This window comes from Erpetoichthys calabaricus, chromosome 12, assembly GCF_900747795.2.
Source record: "Erpetoichthys calabaricus chromosome 12, fErpCal1.3, whole genome shotgun sequence".
In the NCBI taxonomy this organism is placed as follows: domain Eukaryota; kingdom Metazoa; phylum Chordata; class Cladistia; order Polypteriformes; family Polypteridae; genus Erpetoichthys; species Erpetoichthys calabaricus.
In genome coordinates, this window is record NC_041405.2 from 40,947,229 (window position 1) to 40,967,871 (window position 20,643).

A 20,643-nucleotide genomic window follows, 5' to 3' on the forward strand; every position below is an offset into this window, starting at 1 on the left:
ACCCATCAACTGCATGTCCTCTCTCACCACATCCATAAACCTTCTCTTAGGCCTTCCTCTTTTTTTCTTGCCTGGCAGCTCTATCCTTAGCATCTTTCTCCCAATATACCCAGCATCTCTCCTCTGCACATGTCCAAACCAACGCAATCTCGCCTCTCTGACTTTGTCTCCCAAACGTCCAACTTGAGCTGACCCTCTAACGTACTCATTTCTAATCCTATCCATCCTTGTCACACCCAATGCAAATCTTAGCATCTTTAACGCTACCACTTCCAGCTCTGTCTCCTGCTTCCTGGTCAGTGCCACCGTCTCCAACCCATATAACATAGCTGGTCTGACTGCCGTCCTGTAGACTTTCCCTTTCACTCTTGCTGATATCCGCCTGTCACAAATCACTCCTGACACTCTTCTCCACCCATTCCACCCTGCCTGCACTCTCTTTTTCATCTCTCTTTCACAATCCCCATTACTCTGTACTGTTGAGCCCAAGTATTTAAACTCATCCACATTCGCCAACTCTACTCCTTACATCCTCACCATTCCACTGACTTCCCTCTCATTTACACACATGTATTCTGTCTTGTTCCTACTGACCTTCATTCCTCTTCTCTCTAGAGCATATCTCCACCTTTCCAGGGTCTCCTCAATCTGCTCACTACTATCGCTACAGATCACAATGTCATCAGCAAACATCATAGTCCACGGGGACTCCTGTCTAATCTTGTCTGTCAACATGTCCATCACCATTGCAAATAAGAAAGGTCTCAGAGCCGATCCCTGATGTAATCCGACTTCCACCTTGAATGCATCCGTCACTCCTACTGCAGACCTCACCACTGTCACACTTCCCTCGTACATATCCTCTTATGTACAACTCTTACGTACTTCTCTGCCACTCCCGACTTCCTCATACAATACCACAACTCCTCTCAAGGCACCCTGTCATATGCTTTCTCCAGGTCCACAAAGACGCAATGCAACTCCTTCTGGCCTTCTCTAAACTTCTCCATCAACATCCTCAGAGCAAACATCGCATCTGTGGTGCTCTTTCTTGGCATAAAACCATACTGCTGCTCACTAATTATCACTTCACTTTTTAACCTAGCTTCCACTACTCTTTCCCATAACTTCATGCTGTGGCTCATCAATTTTATCCCCCTGTAGTTACTACAGTCCTGGTTAAAAATTCCACTGCCATCTCTCCTAACATTCTACCTAACATAAATGTTCCTAAATCAAACCTCTTAGTTTTCATGCTTCACATGATAGGATTTGGTGAAGTTGGTCTTGTGGACAGCTGAGCCACCCGCTGACTGCTGTTTACAGCAGTTTGTAACTGAAAAAGCTCAATCTTTGACAGAGCATGAGTACTAAACAGAATGATGCAGTCACCACATTTTGCGATTAGTATACTATGTAATAATTATAGTCACAATTTATATGTGATTAATTGTGCAGCTCTATTAGTCTAACATAAAAGAAGAAAATGTAAAACAGATCAGATAGACAAACATAGAACACAAAAGAAAATTAAGACTTTAGGCTTATTTCTGTGTTTTTCAGCAAATTGTTTTTTCTCTGAATATTATGCATGATGTCACAGTTCTCTAAGCCTCTCTTTCTTTTTCTCCTAATCTTTCTCTAATGCACAGCAGTGGAAGAGAGAGAACTTACGTATCTAATTTATCTATGCAGAAATACAATACTTTTAATGAAAACAAGCCTTTAAAGAAATAAGTAAAGAGCTTTGCTTAGGGTAGATTGTACTCATTTTGTTTTGTTCATATTTATTAAATCAATTTTAGTATGTACGGGAATGTCATGAAAGTGCTTTGCCATTCCATTCTGAAGTTAGATACTGAACCCACAGGGCTCAATAATTGCACCACTACTGTTTTCACTTGACAGGCTGTCTCTGGGAAATAGTTAAATCATAACTGTATCTAATACTTTTAAAGATGATACCCAGCCATATATTTTCTCCAGATCAAATTACATTTCTCCAATACTGTCTTTAATTGTGCCAGCAAGTAAAATGAATGGATAAACAATAACTTCTTCTCGTTGACTACAAAAAAATGTTATTTTTTGGAGAGAATGATACAGACAACATCAATATACTCATCAATATTACTTTTTAGGTCTGTAGGCATAAACATTTCTTTTGTGGAATTAACACATGCAATATCTTTGACACCAGTTAATCAATTTTTATTACACACATTACAAAGCTATCTAAAAGCTGTTTTTCCAGCTGAAGAAAATAGGAAAATTAGGGTGTGTAATTATGTAAAATACTTAAAAGTTAATTATCATGTTTATTTGTAGTAGAATTAACTACTGCAGGCTGTTCAAATCAACCCCCTGTAGCTTCCAGTTAATTCAAAACTCTGCTCCAAGTGTTATTACTAGAAGTAGAAACTCCACATCTTAGGTCTTCACACTGTCTTCTAGTTAAATTTAGAGCCCATATTGAAGACTTTCTTGTTACATATACAATTTTAAATAAACTAGGCTCTGCTTACTTATCCAAACGTACCAATACATACTGCATTGTAATGTCTCAAGATGCCAGTTTATTAAGGATTCCAAAGATAAATAAAACTACAGTGGAACTTATACTATCAGGGCTTGAAAGCCTGCATAAGAAATGCCACATTAGTCTCAGCATTTAAATCCATTCTATAGACTCATTACTTTAGTGTGGCAAACCCTGATTAGAAAAGATAATTAGCTAATTTTTATTGCAACTCTGTTTGTTAATCATCTTTTGTGCTAGTCATTTGCACAAAATACAGAATAAGCAAGACAATAATTATGAATTGTAACTGACCATTCTCTATTCTGTTTCACTTCTAAGTACCCTGCAGTGGTACTTAATGCCACTGATATACTGCTAAGTTGCTCCTCCTGTTCATGAAAAAACAGGTATACTAGAATCCTTGGAATTTAAGAATGAAAAGATTTAATTGTCGTATTACACTGCTTTGCACATATTCAAGAAGGGAAGGGTGGCCAGTGCCTAGGCAACCAGAACCGTGACTGTGTCTTGCTTTGCGTGTTATAAAGAACTTTTCTTCTTGAGTTTTATTTTTTCTTTTCCTCCATTGTCAATTGGCCATATATAAAATATAATATTAATGGACTTGTGTGGTGTGGTCTTCCTCTACTCACTTTGGATGGAAGGATCTTTGCCATGTACTCTGCAACTTCAAAGAGTAACTCTTTCTGGCACTCAACTAATAACATAGCCATCCTCATTAGAGTGTAGCTAATATTCCCTTTGAGAATTAAGACATCTTCTCCCACAATAGCATATCTTAGAACTAACTGTCTCCCAGTATGTTCAGAGAGATTCCAAAGACTCTAACCCTAAGACCTCTGAAGAGAAAAAAATGCGTTTTTAAGGAAAGGTGTCGATTCTGCTGCCTGGATTACAGCTCACCTCTAGCTACTAGGTGCATGAATGGTACCGGCTACAAGTCAAATCCTGTCAGATGGGGTCTGAATGTGCCCATAGGCATAGGCAAAAGATCAACTTTCAATGACAGTTTGAAATGAATGACCTTCCAGGTGCTCTGGTAAGTCAACAGAAATGTCATCCTATCTTGAATAACACTGCTGGTTATTATGATTTGAATTTTTTTTCCTTTGGTCTTCCAGAGGCTTGAAAATTCATCCTATTTTGAGGGTTTTAAAATCTAAGGAATCCAATTCTGCTATCAGAATATTACTTAGCACTAGAATCCCTGTAGCCTACAAAAAAACTCCCTCGTACCTTCTCATCAGCATCTTTTATTTTGCAAATGTGTTGCTCAGCACCGGCAGTAAACAGTCTGCTATTCCATCCCCCACCGACGCAGCTTTAGTCGTACACAAAGTTCTCCCAGCTCAAGTCTGTTTATCTGGCTGTGTGGTGCCTTGAAATGTATAGGGTAAATAATATATTATTATTTGGAATACATACATTTCATGTGTGTTCCGTGTCCACAACGATCAGTGTAAATGTAGGATGACAGGAAATGCGAGGCAAGAAATGTTGAACACATAACTAGAACAGAAACTTTTTTCATGTTCTGGCAAAATGCTGATGTGAAGTGTATAATGTGTGAAGACTGAAGTCCAAATATCAAATAAACACTTTAAAAAAAGACACAGCTATAACACAACAAGTGCGCTTTTTTCTAGAATTTAACCAAAGTAAAAGAAATTGGGATAGGGTACGACACATACATGTTTTGTTATATCTTCCATGATGCACTGGGGCTGCACTGGCTGTAATATCATTGGTGCATCAGTATAAAGACTTCTCCAAAACATCCACCTTTGGGCCAAATCTAGCGATTTACATTACATGATATTGATTACTGGTTACTGAAACAAAGCTCTGCCTTTTAACCCTGATTTTTTTATTTACAATTTGGCCTTGATGTTTCCCTTTTTGAATTTTTGGTTTGACTCTCCATTTGTCTTGCCTCTGTTCTTTCTCCTGTGCCTCATTTGTGTTTTCTGTACTCACATTTTAAAGTCAGTACGCAACCTCTGATCAACAATTACTGACCCAGAGAAAAGACAGGAGCTTTTTGAAATAAAGTAGGAGGTAGATGTTTTGCAGGAACAACATTCTGAAATCACCTCTGACCTCTATGATAATATATTTGAAGTAATAGTTTCATTAGAAGTAAACTCACTTACAGAGAAAGGGAAAACATTTCAATTAACAAGGTGTATTTATAAAAAGAAAGCAAAGAACTTAAGAAGGGAACAAATTCCTGGACAAATGAATGAAAAGTCTTGTTTTTCAGTTACTGCCTGAAGGGAGAATTTGACCAATCAAGTCTTCTGCAAAAAAAAATCACCCTTGACCTCTATGATAATATGTTCGAGGTAATACTTTCATTAGCTAAGGAAGCAAACACATTTAAAGAGAAAAGAGATAACTGAATAACAAAAATCTCAAGTGACAACATGATACCGAGAAGACATGATTCAACTTGCACCGACAACTGAGAGCTACACCAAATTACAGAAAAGATCAACTACCCCTTCTACTTACCTCATCACCTTTTATGCAAATGACAGGATTCACCATTTTCTCTAAGTTAGATTTAATAAGTTTTTATAATTTAATTAGGATAAGAGAAGGAGATGAATGGAAATCCACTATTAATGGGCATTATTAATACAAGGTTAACCCTATGGGCTAGCTAATGTACTATTTCAATCATATGTTAACATATTCAGAGATGTTCTTCATTACTATGTATTAGTTTATATTGATGACATTTCTATTTTTTCAAAACATTTAGACATCCATGTTCATCATTTTGTTTTCTTTTCTAGGAAACTGTCTTCTGCAGAGCAGAATTACAATGTAAATAACCATGAGCTTTTCACTATTAATTTAGCTTTGGAAGAATGGAAACATTGGCTAGAGGGAGCTAAATATCAATTTGTCATTTACATGGACCACAAGGATTTAATGTATTTAAAGTTAGCGTATTGGGCATTATTCTTTAGCCACTTTAATTTTGTAATTTATTATCAATCCAGTAAAGGGAATGGCAAAGCTGGTGCTTTATTACATTTTTACAAACCTGATGAAGACCCATCAAAGCCAAAAAGTATCATTCCTCATGAAAAGTTTCTGCGAGTAACTGCCACATCTACTCCACACAATTTAGAAAATCTTATTCCGGAAGCCCAATTTATGAAACATTCTATGGTTATGTAACCCAAGAGTATTTATTATATCTCTCCTGCAAGTAGGCCCTCCAACCTGCATGGAAAACTTGGGGGTGGGTGGCAAAATTGGCCCTCTTGAACGCGAAAAAAAGTAATATTTTTTCATGATTTCTTTGTATCTATATATGTTCATTACAGCTGCATTTCAATCTTGTTGTTTTCTATGTAGGTATTTATGAGTTTAGAGAGGTAACTGATAAAAACAAACGCATAACAGCAGAGTTAGCCTTTAAACAAGCCTTGTTGTTGATGGCGCGTGACGATGAACAGCCTAGTAAAGCCGTGCAGAGGGATGCTTTTGATTCCATCAGATTCTGAACATTGTGGGCAGGTAATTGCACCAGTTGTGAAACAGCACTTGCCACATCACCTGAAGCATCTCCTTACATAAGCAATATTAAACAAAAAAATGCCACATATGTCCATTATCACTGGATTGCAAAACAGTTGACCAGGTAACACATTGCTATGATCACAAAAGTGTAACTGTGATCTGTGATTATTGTGCTGAATATCACAATGTGACTGTAATTTATTATTTAGATTTTAGTGAAAATACTAATTTTTAAAGGATATATAATGTTCAAGGAAGAGGTATTCAAAACATTTTGCACAGTTATCGTGATTTTTGGCTTGATTTATCTGAAGTTAGCAAGCTAGTAGTCTAATTAGTAAAGATATGTAACCTGCTTTCTGAACAAAATGTATCAATTGATATAATTACATAAAATTTTAAATGCAGTAATTTCAGTTGTTTTAAAGATTGTGAGTTGGGTATACGGTGCAGTTAATGTGTCAATAGTAAGCTCATTTATGTCATGCCACCGAATGATCAATTTGTACTGTGTAACATTAATTACTCAAGATATTAATGTTTGTGCATAAAAGTGTTTTTAGAAAATGTCTGAACTACTGTTAAATGTGAATCAGTATTAGTGAGTGGAGGTTACTGCTGCCTTTGCCATGGCCTTGAGTTAAAGATTAAATAAGTACGGTGCATCTTAGAGTGTGTGGTTGTGTAAATATAAAGATGTAATGGGAACAATAAGCTGCTACATCCTCGTTGTGTTCCTAGTAATACATGCAATTTTATGATATATTTTTTTATTTCCGCCATCATTATCATTATTAAATGTAGCTATATGCAGCTTTATGTATAGCAATTTATTGCAACAAATATTATATAATACTAACACTTTTTCTATGTTTTTAGAGACTACAACACTTTTTACTTTGCACATAATCTAGGTAATTCATATGTAATCATGAAAAATGATTACCACCACCGTTTTTGACCTCCCTAAGTTTGCAAATATCATTTTAATATAAAGTTTGATTATATAGAGATAAATGGTTGTTTATCAATACTATCAATTAGTTATGATGAGAAACAAAGACATATGACATTTGAATACTACTGCGCATCTTGAAAGTGGTTCAGATGACCTTTTCCTCTAGCTCAGTATACAAGAAAATCAAGGAGACCACACTCACGATTTATGTAATATGGAGACATATAGTTCTATATAAAGTAACAGTTGTCTTAAGGGCTTCTGAACACTACCTGGGTGAACTGACAAGTCCAGTATGGCTCCTAGGTCATTTAAACTTCCAGCTGTGTTTTCAGTTCTAATATTTTGCATTTACTTATTTAGCTGAATTTAGATTATGTACCATTCTACAAGTTTGTTATCATAAGCAAACTTACCATTGCCATTTTTATTCTTAAGCAGATTTATATACAGTAGTGGACAAAAAGTGGACAAATTCTTCCAGTTTGAGTGAACTCTGGCGTGACTGGTTGCCACTGCTCACCGGTAACTAGACTGTTGATTTTAGCTATGACTGGTGATTTTGCAGGTGATATTGCCTTTATTGCTGATATCTCTGCGTGGTTGTGTTCGGCTGTATATGCACTAGCTTCAGCCTAACCCTGTTTCGAAACTTACCTGGTTTGTTCTCTGGATGCCTCAGGTGCTTGTGGCCTCGCCTACAATGTGGATTGGTAGGATATTCAACTGGTATATGTTTGTTTGGTATTTCCTGCGACGGGCCCGCTCCAGTACTCAGCTGATGAGATTCTTCGACTGCATCTCCACCAGTCTGTGCCTCTGCTGTCTGTGCTGCATTTCGACCCAGAAGTTATATTTTTCCCTCGTCGGAGAAACATCCATCGTGGATCCCGCAGGAGATTCCGAATGGACACCTCGAAAGGAATTAACTCCTTCTGGTCTAACTATCGGCACCCTCCATGTAACACAAATAGGACTGCTGACCACAGTGTGTTGGCCAGCCTAGCTCAGTTGGCTACCACTGTTGCCAAAAGCAACAGCACCATTGTCAATTTCGGTCTACTAAACATCTGCTCACTCATGAGCAAGGGCCATCTCATCCAGACTCTCCTCGTTGACTCTAAGTTTGACTTTCTCTGTTTAACCGGGACATGGCAACAATCTCAAGACTTTTCTCAGCTTAATGAATCCACACCCCGGGGTTTGTTTACATTTGTCAACCCCGTGCCTCTGGCCATGGAGTAGGTATTGCAATAATTTAATGCAAGAAGTGGAAAGTCCTCTCGTTGTCTGCTCCTGCTGTTAGCTCTTTTGAATCCACTGTGTGTCAATTGTCTGGGCCTATTCCTACCATCATTGCAACTGTCTACCGCCCCCCTAAATCAAACAATGATTTTTTGAACAACCTTGCTACATTTCTTACCCATTTATCTACAATTACTTCAAACATAATTCTGTTGGGGGATTTTAATATACATATGAACAATTATCAATATCCCTCTCACTACAGACTTTTTATCTTGCCTTGAGAGTTTTGGATACCAGCAATATACTGATGTTCCCACCCATTGTAAAGGACATATCTTGGACCTGATCTGCTGATCTGGTGTTGTCCCTCTCGATCTTAAAGCAGATGAACTCACTATAACTGATCATTTTCTCCTTTCATCTAATGCTAAACTTACTTTTCTATTACTAAGCTCTCCCGTCTTCTATCTTTCTGTAATATTAAGAAAATTAACTTGATTTTCTTTCTTCTAGAATTGATTCCCACATGGACTTTTATAATTTATCCACTCTTGAAGAATTGGTCTCATATTATAACACTGGATCCAATGGTATTCTTAATTCTCTCGCTCCGTTAAAAACCAGATCTGTTTCCTTTTCTTTTTCTGCCCCCTGGTTTATGCCTGAACTTCGGCTTCTGAAAGCCAAGGGTAGGCAACTTCAATGGTTATATAAAAAACTGGACTCTTTGTCCACAAAGAGATGCATAAAAATCATGTACTTTATTATAAGGACTGCATAGCTCAAACCAAATCCAACTATTACACTCATGTAATAAAGGTAACACCAAGTCTTTGTTTTCATTACTTAATAATGTTACATAACCTCCCGACTCTTTACCATCTCACCTTTACTCGACTGCTTTTTGTAATTCTCTAATGTCCTTTTTTAATGAGGAAATACAGAGGATACATCAGCATTTCTGCCCAAATTCTCTCTCTGTTTCCTCTGAACTACACTCATCTATTCATACATTTTCCAGCTTCCCACCTTCTCAGAAATCTCAGATCTCATCTGCAAATCTAAGCCATCTACTCGTCAGCTGGACCCCCTTCCCACAGTTCTGGTTAAAGCCCTGCCTCCCCTCTCTGGTCCTTCTTATTTCTGCTATAATTCACTCTTCTCTCACTACTGGTGCTGTTCCTTCATCTTTTAAAACTGCTGCAATAACCCCAAAACTGAAAAAACCTGGTGCCGATCCTGCTAACTTCAATAATCTGCCCTTCATCTCCAAAATTCTTGAAAAAATAGTAGCTATCCAACTTTACTCCCACTTATCTCATACTAATCTATATGAAGAGTTCCAGTCTGGTTTTCACCCCCTCCATAGTACAGAAACGGCACTTCTTAAACTAATGACCTTCTTATGGCTGCTGTCTCTAGTTTAATTACTATTCTCATCCTCCTTGATTTGAGTGCGGCCTTTGATACTATTTGTCATACCACTCTCCTTAATAGATTATCTTTGATTGGAATTATCCACACTCCACTAGATTGGTTCAGATCCTACCTCTCAGGTCCCACTCAGTTCATTCAGCTTAAAACTTTCACATCCCAACCCACTGCTGTTAATTCAGGTATGACCCAGGGCTCTGTCCTGGGTCCTCTTCTTTTTAGTATTTAACTTCTTTTTAGAATTTACCTTCTTCCCCTTGGCAATATCAGTCGTAAATATAACATTAATTTTCACTGTTATGCTGATTACACCCAGCTAGTGAACCCATCTCTTCTTTTCCACCATCTTTACTTATTGACTGCACTGCTGAAATTAAATCCTGATTTTCTTCAAATTTTCTTAAATTAAACAAGTTGCAAAACTGAGGTTCTCCTCATTGGTACAAAATCATCATTATCCAAAGCTAATAATCTTTCACATGCTATTGATAACTCCTATGTTTCCCCTTCACCGCAGGTCAAGAGTCTGGGAGTCATCCTTGATAGTACTCTTTCCAATCTCACATTAATAACATCACCCGGTCTGCTTACTTCCACCTACATAATATTATTCACATCCGCCCCTCCCTCATTCCCCATACCACTGCCATTCTTGTTCACAGTCTTGTTACTTCTCGTGTGGACTATTGAATTTCACTCCTCTTTGGTCTCTCTAATTAATCTCTGCATAAGCTTCAGCTAGTCCAGAATTCTGCTGCTCACATCATTACTCAAACCCCGTCTATTCACCATATTACTCCGGTCTTGCAGCAGCTTCATTGGCTCCCGATTGAGTTTTGAATTGATTTTAAAATTCTGCTGTTAACATTTAAGGCCATTCATAACCTCATCCCACCATATCTGTCTGACCTTTTTTATGTTGTCATTCCCTCCTGTAACCTTAGATCCTCTTCCTCCATCCATCTGGCCATCCCTCTCGCGCATCTAACCACCATGGGGAGCAGAGCATTCAGCCATTCTGCTCTCACTACCTACTGAGCTTAGAAATACTGAATCTTTTTCAACTTTCAAATGTAAACTAAAAACCCATCTGTTTAAATTGGCTTTTTCTTTATGATTATAGTGGCTTTGTTTGGGTTTAATTTTTATATTTTCTGATGTTTTAAGTTTTGTTTATAATGTGCTTTTTTATTTATTGTTTGTTCGGTGTCCTAGAGTGCTTAGAAAGGCGCCTTGTATAAATAGAATGTATTATTATTATTATTTAAAAGTTTTGGCAGTGACACAAATGTTGTGATTTACAAAATGTGTGCCTTCAGTTTTTGTGGTGACAATTCACATTGTTTTTATATTATTGTGCAGAATGATCAGATGTACATTAATTCATTGTAAAGAGCATTATTTGCATAAGAAATTAACTTTATTACCAAAACCCATTTTAACTTATTTTGACCCTGGCACAAAATGATCAGCTAAGTGTCCAGCAAGCCAGAGGACTGTCTCCTCCTGAGGAGTTAGGTACAGAATCGGGTCGCCACCAGAGCAGAGCTTGCTCAGTATTAACAGCAGGTGGGTACATGTGCATCTGCACACACACTGAGGTGAAGACTTTTGGACAATGGCCTTATGTCAAGAAGGGTAGCAAAGAAGCCACTTCTTTCCAAGAAAAACATCAAGGAAAAACTGAAATTCTGCAGGAAGTACAAGGATTGGACAGCAGAAGACTGGTGCAGTTATTTTTTCGAATGAATCCTCCTTCCGACTGTTTGGGACATTTGGAAAATCAACTGTTCTGAGAAGAAAAAGGTAAACGCTACCGTGAGTCCTATGTTTTGCCAAAAGTGAATACTCCTGAGACAATCCATGTGTGGGGTTGTTTCTCACCCAAGGGAGTGGGCCCACTTACAATTCTGCCCAAGAACAATGCCATACATAAAGAATGGTATCAAAATGTCCTCCAAGAGCAACTTCTTCCAACAATCCAGGCTCAATTTGGTGGTGATCTGTGTATTTTCCAGCATGATGGAACACCATGTCAAAAGTCATAAGTTAAAATGAAGATCTTAATCTCATTGAGAACCTGTAGTCATTTCTCAAAAAGAGGGTGGACAAGCAGAAGCCCACAAATTGTGATCAACTCCAAGCACTAAAAGGCAAGTATGGATCACCATCAGTCAGGATATGGCCCAGAAGCTGATATCCAACATGCCAGAGCAAATTGCAGAAGTTATAAAGAAGAAGGGTTAACACTGTAAATATTGACTCCTTACATACATTTGATGTATTTGCCAATAAAAGCCTTTCAAACTTATGAAATGTTTATAATTGTTCTTCAGTATACCTTAGAAACTTTTCAAAAGAATAATATGAAAATGCTGAAGCAGAAGCAAAATTTTTGGGCACAGCTGTACACAGTGTATTAACATCACCTAATTCAGAAGAAGCTCCCCCACACAATAATCCTTTGTTCCTCTTATTTTAACTAGTTTATCTACACCTTGAATTTCTTTTAGCTTGATCAATATACATTGATATGAGACTTTTATCAAAATGTTTTCAATTATCTAAACAAATAATATTAAACACACTTTGACGAGTGGTCTGTGACACTGTGCCAATTTTAAATAAATAAATATTTGGACATGTTTACGCTGGTGCGAGTGATTGTCTGAGAAGATGGATTGTGCAGGCAGTCTGATTGTCTCATTATCAACCCCGGGTGGCAATCAAGTGATTGCACCTGCAACTGCTCCCCAGCACATAAAAGGGGTGTACAAGAGTGAAAAGAAGACAAGGACAAGAAACAAATGTAGGTTAAAGTGGAAAGTGTGTAGCAGACAGGAAACAGGGAAAAAGCCAGTGCAGGAGTGAGGAGGCAGATAGCCAGGAGGAGGAGAGCCCCAGGAGGACAGTGTGTGGCCGACGCTCTGGGTTATCGTTAGCACCAGTTGAGCAATTTCAGGGAGTGGGAGGCAACCAAGAGGAGTGTGGCTCCGCGTAAGTCTGGGAAGGCAGTGGGAGTCCGAAACAGAGGCTCTGACAGTACATCTTTCCCTTGTCCATACGAAGGAAGGACCCAAGCCTAGGTCCGGATTGGGAGCCCTACTGTGTGGCCATGGGAGCAGCAGGGACCCAGGACTATAGACTGCAGAAGATAGAAAGCTGAGTCTGTTGGGTAGGCAGCATTCAGCCGCAAGGTCCAGAAGGATAAGATAGGGAGACGATGGTTTTAATGAACTGCACAAGGGCATGAGCTTGAAGGGACAGCTTCCTGCACTGTTGGTTTTAACCTCGGATTTTAAAGGAGTATTTATTTGACTGATTTTTAACCTCAACTTGCACTTTGTTTTTTATGGACTATTTATTTATTGAAGATTGGGCACTACACCTTGGACACTGTTTAGAATTGTTACTTTTAATAAAAGCACAGAACACCTTTTTTGCACCTCCCCCCTTACCATATGTTTGAGTGCCCTCATTTGGCGGCTCAACTCAGTGATGACTATTGATGGTGCTGGGTTCAAAAGGCTCCCAAAATGGAGTGGGAGTGTGAAGCTGACCCACACAGTCACACATACTTCTCTGATCTTATGCTTTTGTTGCTTCCTCATAAAATTCAGCATATTAGTGCAACATGATTCTCCGTCTAAACCCATACTATTTACTAATACAGCTGTTTTTGCCATGTGATGTTTGTTCTTTTTCTCAATAATTGCATCCATTAATTTACCCAAGATGCACGTTAAGCTTACTGGCTTATAGCAACTTGGATGATATTTGCTAGCTTCCAGTACTTACAAATCTCCTCAGTGTAAGCAGATTGTTCAAAAATATGCATCAAAGGTTGTTGTATGTACTCCTTAATCTCATTAAGATTTTTGGAGTAAATGGAATCCAGAACCAATGATTTGTTAGAGTACTGTCTATATAAATTTAAATACTACTTCTCCCTATAGTATTTTCATATCACATAGTTCTTGTTACTCTTGAGAGGTATTGACTTCTTCAAACATAAATATAACATAACCACACAGTTCTTTTCACACAAATTTAAATGACAATTAACACATCACTGTGACTTAGTATAGCAGAATTTCATTTATCTGGCAGTTTAGTATACTTATCCTCAGCTTTTCAATGTTTCTCAAATATTTTGGTTTCATTTAAAAAACAGTTTAAAAGATAAAACTTTTGCAAACCTGCTTGCCTATAAAGAATGAAAACCTTTTGAATTTTTGAACTGTGTGTAGTATTAAAGCTAGTAGTATTCAAGTAGTATTGAAGTGCTTTCTGCCAGAAAAAATTAAAGCAGTTATGTGATACACCTCAACAATTTCAGATTTGATTTTGAAACTGTGTAAACCTTAGCAAAAATTCTTTGCTATGTGATAGTGCTGGGAGGTATACCAGTTCATACAGTTTTTTATTTTAGTTATGATATGAATTTTACTTATACCGCAACACAGATTTAAATAGTCTAAACAACGTTCGGAACGTGACGCAGCGGGAAACTGGAGGTATTGCGCGGTGAAAATGGAGAGAGAACATTTTGAAACCAAAGTTGTAGCAGACGATAAAGTTGAACATGATGACACAGAAGAACTTTTGCCGAAAAAAGGAGTCATGTCTGTTGTCTGGAGATACTTTGGTTTTAAAAGGTCGGATGTGGACCATTATTATTTTCAAATTTGTGAATACTGTTTCTATAGTACTGGATAAAACTGCAAGCCAAGTTGCACTTGTTTCATTTTTTTTTCAATACTTGAATACTGTGTAATAGTGTGACAATGCCAGTCCCCTACAGACTCCCTCTTCCCACATGGGAGTCTGTTGAACCAACACCGTCAATAGTTATGACCAAGATGAGCTGCAAATCTCATTGAAGCCAGGGGATGCTGGAAAGTGCTCAAGTGCTTTTATTAAAAACGGTCAAAAGTAAAACCAAAAGTGTCCATTGTGCAGTGTTCAAAAAAATGCAGTACCCAAATAAATAGCAAATCCATAATAAATAAATCTGTTAAAATAGATGTTAAAATACAGTCTCTCTCCTCACCCAATCGCAACCCACCACCTTCTGCCTCCCTGGCTCACCCATCACTGGTGTCGCCGGCGGAGCTTCTGCAGCACGAGCTCCTTTCTGTCGACCCCCGTCTTGGCTACCACCACAATGTGCATCCGGACTGTGCGAGGTCGGCACACCTCCTGTCTTCCTTCATGCTCACTCAGTCGCTCCTCGGATCCATTAGGAGGTCTTACATCTCGCTCGCCCCACTCAACAGCTCGTGCTGCCTTCTCCTTCCTGGTGTCTGGATCATCTCCCATGACTGCCTTTTTGCTTCTTTAACTTCCTTCTGTTCTACCTAGGGGTGGACGGTATGACCAAAATTCTATATCACGGTATTTTTCTAAATTATCCTGGTTTCACGGTATTCGAAAGTATTTTTTTCCCCATGCATGAGTGGATGTTAACCACATTTTCCACTGCAATTACTGGCTAAGAATAACTTATTCCACTGTCAAGAGTATTGTACATTGTACAAAAAAACATTTTAATGTGCACACAAGTATTAATACAGTTTTGCATTGCCCCATAAAGTGATAGTTTTCAAGGGGGTGGCACTAATGGAGAAGGTATCACATTGCATGACAGATGCAGTCAAAATATAGAACCTTTTTATTGAACAAATTTTGCAAAAACAAACTATAATTTTGACAACATATTTTCAACCATACAAAGCGGCATTTAGACTTAGTAAAATATCCAGAAGTGCTTGTCAAAAATTGTATTGCACCGAATATGTCTTAGAAAAGGAATAAATAGTAAATATTTTTTGTAAACCAACTACACTTTCTGTTAATGTTAACAATCTCTGTCCACTGACACATTAAAGTGACTTTTTAAACAACTTTATCATCATTAAACTGCATAATATTTAAACTAATGAATAATAACAATAAAATAAATAATAGTATTATTACTGATAGTTGCACTATTACTTCGAGACTTCAAGCCCAGGTGCATTACACAGTATTCACCAAATTAAAATAAAATAAAACAAGTGCAACTTGGTGGTGACATCTTTACCAACTGAACCATCATTTAGACAAACTGCATTAATATGGACCTTGCTTCAAGCTAAGCTATACTGGGAAGAAAAAAACAAACTATTCGAGAACAAAGTCAACATTTCCACTTTATTCTCACCGTTTATGTCGAGATTAAAGTCGACATTTCCTCTTTATTCTCGCCGTTTATGTTGAGATTAAAGTCGACATTTCCACTTTATTCTCATAGTTTACTTCATAATTAAAGTAGAATGTCGTAAACTAAACTTCTTCCTAAAATCAATGTTTAATCAATTACTTAATTTACCCCGTCATACATTAATGCAGCACATTAAATGCTTTGTGTTGCGTTCCCCGACCCAGTGGTTAATCACTACGCTTCTTAAACTGACTTCCTCCGCACTAAGAGAAGACAGCGATCACTATACAGAATCCATTCACTTCATGATATTCCTGCTTTCTGAAAATTTAGAATGCTAAGATAAATACTTGATATCATTTTCATGATGAAATGCATTAAAGCAGGTATTACTAAGGTGACTAAGAATTACTTCTGGGTTATAGGGCACGTAAGAGTCTCTGGGCCTCCCTGCAGCATCCTCTAGCGGCCCCCATGGTATCCAACAGGGCTGTGGATAAAAACTCCATTGTCCTAGATTCCCTGCTGGCGTTCAGGCACCTCCATACTGCAGGGAGGGCTCCATCTAGCGGCCTGGGGGTATTGGCCGGGATGAAAGGCCGGCCATATCCCACACCAGTCTACTGCAGTAATTGCAGTGGAAAATGTGGTTAACATCCACTCATGCATGGGGAAAAAATACCGTTGAATATAGTGAGACCGGTATTATTTTAAAAAATACCGTGATATAGAATTTTGGTCATACCACCCAGCACTACTTTGTGATAACTTGAACAGGCGAGTTATCATTTACCATGAAATAGAAAAGTGTATCATTATTAAGTGCAACCTATTTGTTATTTTTTTTGGAATCTGGAATGGTCATATTTTAATTTTTATTGTCTCTTTAATTATTCATAAAAATCCCTTTTAATTGAAAAATCCATTTTGTGTTTATTTATTATTTGTCAATACTTTTATTAACATAACTATTGTTTATTATTAATATAGTTAAAAAATAATTAGGATTTTTTTTAATTGCACAGATTAAAATAATGCAAAATAGTAACAGTATAATCATCATTTAAGTACATGTCTGAAATTAATCCACAAAAAAGGTAGTCCTGAACACCAAAATATAACAGGAATGGTCATGTGGCCAAAACAGTGAAATTTTTCAAGGAAAAGACCCCAAATACTTCTCAAATGAAACAGGGACCTGATTTAGTTTCTATAAAAAACACTGTACATTTCCATATATAATGTTTGAGTATTTTCTCTCATGCTCAAAGGACCTATGGTTATTCCAGGAATTATTAGTTTTGTTCACCTTATACTGCTGTATTTTTTCCTATGCACCTTCTTTTAAACTCCTTATTTACTCAATATGGAGCTCTCTTTAATTTCTTACCACTTCTAAATTTCAAAATGAACTTGTCCTACATTGTATATAAAAATATTTTAAACCTATTGTACTTTTCCTAACTCTTTCCATATTTATTAACATCTAATCCTACTAGATTCATTTAGATTTTTCCATGTGTACATTTTCTTACCTGTTAAATACAGTATGTACTCTGCCAAAATTCTGTGAAATTATTTATGTTATGGGTATTGAATCTTAAAGTTTCAATCATAATCCCATCTACCCACTGAAGTATACCCGTATTATTACAAAATGCTAAATCTACACTTGTGCTCTTATCATTGATTTAACTTACTAATTTAAAAAACAGTCACTATGACCCATTATTGGTAATGTTTCAATGTCTCAATTAACGGAAGCCCCATGACTACAATATCCCTCTATAAATATATTTATTTATGATTAATAAAGAGATGTTTTGAAGCTACCGTCTATAACCTTTTATTTCAGATTAAAGATTTTATGTATTATTGTACAAATTTTCTGATTATGCTTCTTATATTATAGAATGGTGAAAAGCTACAGCCTATAAAACCAATCACAGGCACATGGCTGCAACTCCGTCCACAACAAGAAATCTAATTAAGTCTACATAAACCTAATAAGAATACATTTAAGACAGCAGAATTTCAGAGTGTAAAAACTACCACTGACATTAGGCACTAAGGACTAGTGTATTGATATAAATTGAGAATAACAAAGTTAACTAGACTGAGTTATTCATTACATCAATTCACTGTGCCATGCAAGTGCACCTGGGGATCACCTTCAGAGCTTAACCAGCATACGCTAAGCCACCCCAAACAGTGTGGTGCTGTCACTAATGGCCCTATCTTTTCCACCTGCAGTTCTGAGAAGAACCCAGCAAAAACAATTGACACCATCCACAGAATTCATAGTAGGCCCCACCCCTTCTGGTCATGACCAGATAAAAAGAGCCCAGACGTGAAGGTGGAAGGAGCCCTAGAGCTGCCTGAAGCACATAAGCTTTTGTTGAAAACCATTATTTAGGCTGGATTGGTTTAGTTTCTGTTCAGTGTATGTTAATTGCAGCTTTTTTGTTTTTCATTAGACAGAGTTGCTTGGTTGGCTTACCAACATTTATTGTGGGCTCCATGACACTTCCTGATCATGGCAACTGTTATATCTTGTTATTTATCAACCACAGCATATTTTCAAGTCAAAAATTAAATTTAGCTTGTAGAAGCTGAATACTATGTTAAATGTGTAAAATAGCGTAATAACAAGTTATTAAAACTTTAAATATGTATAAAAGATTTGATATACTGAGCTAAAGTATTATGGTACGTACACCATTTCACACTGTAATTTCCATTGTATGGAAATGTTATGCACTGAATATTTTATACTTTCTGGATTGTAATGTTTCACATAAACAGAAAAACTTGAAAATGTAAAACACTGTCATTACTTTTATATTAATATCAGTTATGATTTAATATGTATCCATTGAGAAGAACTTACGCTAGATAAATATATGACTGACAACTAACATCAAAATACTTAAATATCTGAAACACACAAATGTCTAGGTTTATCCTGGTTTGAGATAGTGTGAATAGGCAAGTAAATCAAAAGTGCTATGGGCCATATGTTCTACAGTGACCACATTCTTTAAATGAAACAACTAATGCATTGAAAATCCATGGAATGAATAAAAAAAAAACACTTTAAAAAGTGGTTTGTCTAAAAAACTTGGAGACTTTTCACCTGTGGCATGAATGTATGTGCATTTTTCTGGACTTTACTTACCATAAACAAGCAAGACATCAAAATGAATCACATCTTAACTAAATTACAAGATAAAATGCAAGCAATATTAACCTGGGGTCCACCGTGGCAGCTAAAAGGTGTCATAGAAACGAAGAACAAAAATTACAAATGATGCAAATCTATATATTAAGACCATTGCTTCGACTTCTAGCAGCTCCTGAAACAATTGGCCCACAATTCAGACAACATACCTACCACAACATTACAGCGTAACACAACAGCATAACACAACATGTAACACAACACAACATGCCAATCTCAGACCCTCTTAAGCCTATTTAATAAGGGAGTCTTAACCAAATTTTAGATCACCGCGCATAAAAAATATGACAAAATGGTTATGAACGAATCTGTGCAAACGGGAGTGTACAGTTTAATGTACATTGTCATACTGTAACGCTATCAAAGTAACGGAAGTTAGGGAAAAGGAGAAGAAAGGTCACGTCAGCCCCTTGGCAGTCTAATTGTATCGTCTACAAATTATCTGGAAACCGCGAAAGACAAAAATGTACATTTTAAAGAAGAGGTGGGTGTTTGCTGGTTGGCAGAACACGCTTTGATTTTAAGATTAGACATGTTTCTACAAGTGAAAAAACCTCATATGTCGCATTCTTGAAATTGTTTACATTTTACTAGTGACAGTCGACTAATATACACACACTCATATATATATATATATATATATATATATATATATATATATATATGAATCAAAACTTCTTATGTCTCGCAGAAAATGCTTATAAACAGTCCACAGAATTTAAATTACTAGTGGTCATATTTATCATTAATTCAAAGAAGCAATTGCACGAGTCGTTTTAAATATAAATATTAAAAGTTGATCAGTAAAAGAAAAGCAAGAGAGAGATCTCTGTACTCACCCCACTCTCTGAATCCTTTACCAAGATGTACAGTAGCAAGACTAAAAGACACGCATCGACGTTTCGCCGATTAACAAATTTTAAAATCATTCTACACTATATCGTACTTAGTGTTACTATAAATATGAAATTATAAATGAAATAGTAGACATATTCCTAATACATTTTTGAAACTTTCAAAAATGTTAATAATGGACAGTAAACTCTCCGCACTTCTCTGCGGAGTCAAGCTTTCTTCAGTAACTTTTTCTCTTTCCACTTAACCTGCTCTCTCGGGAACTACATTAGCACTTAGGGATAAAAGATCCTTGCGCTCATGTAAAATAGTTCTCTTAAATTTGGCAAAAAAAGAAAAAAATAAGTAGCACGATGTCAGTTTACAAAAGTATTGCTTTTGGATCGCTAATAATGTAAACATTTTAAGCATATACATATATTTAGTAAAACATATTTGAAAAATGAATTTCAGGATATATCACGGGATAGGCGGAAGGAACAAATTTTTGTCCAAGCATGGTAACATGCTTCAAGAATAAATAGGTCAAGGTAACCGGGGGCTTTAATTTTGCTCAAGCGCCTTTATAATAGATTATATCAGTTAATTTGTTTAATATTCTTAACAGTATATTTGAACAGAAT

At 36.8% G+C, this 20,643-nt stretch overlaps 1 protein-coding gene across 1 annotated transcript in view; it reads right to left on the reverse strand.

Moving 5' to 3' along the window:
• Positions 1–20,257, reverse strand: part of col4a5 (collagen, type IV, alpha 5 (Alport syndrome)) — a 456,319-nt gene extending 436,062 nt beyond the window's left edge. Inside the window, exon 1 of the mRNA XM_028815432.2 lies at positions 20,005–20,257. Coding sequence (XP_028671265.2) covers positions 20,005–20,094 — 90 coding nt within the window. The 5' untranslated portion in view covers positions 20,095–20,257. The remainder of the gene's footprint in view (positions 1–20,004) is intronic.
• Positions 20,258–20,643: the final 386 nt, after the last annotated feature.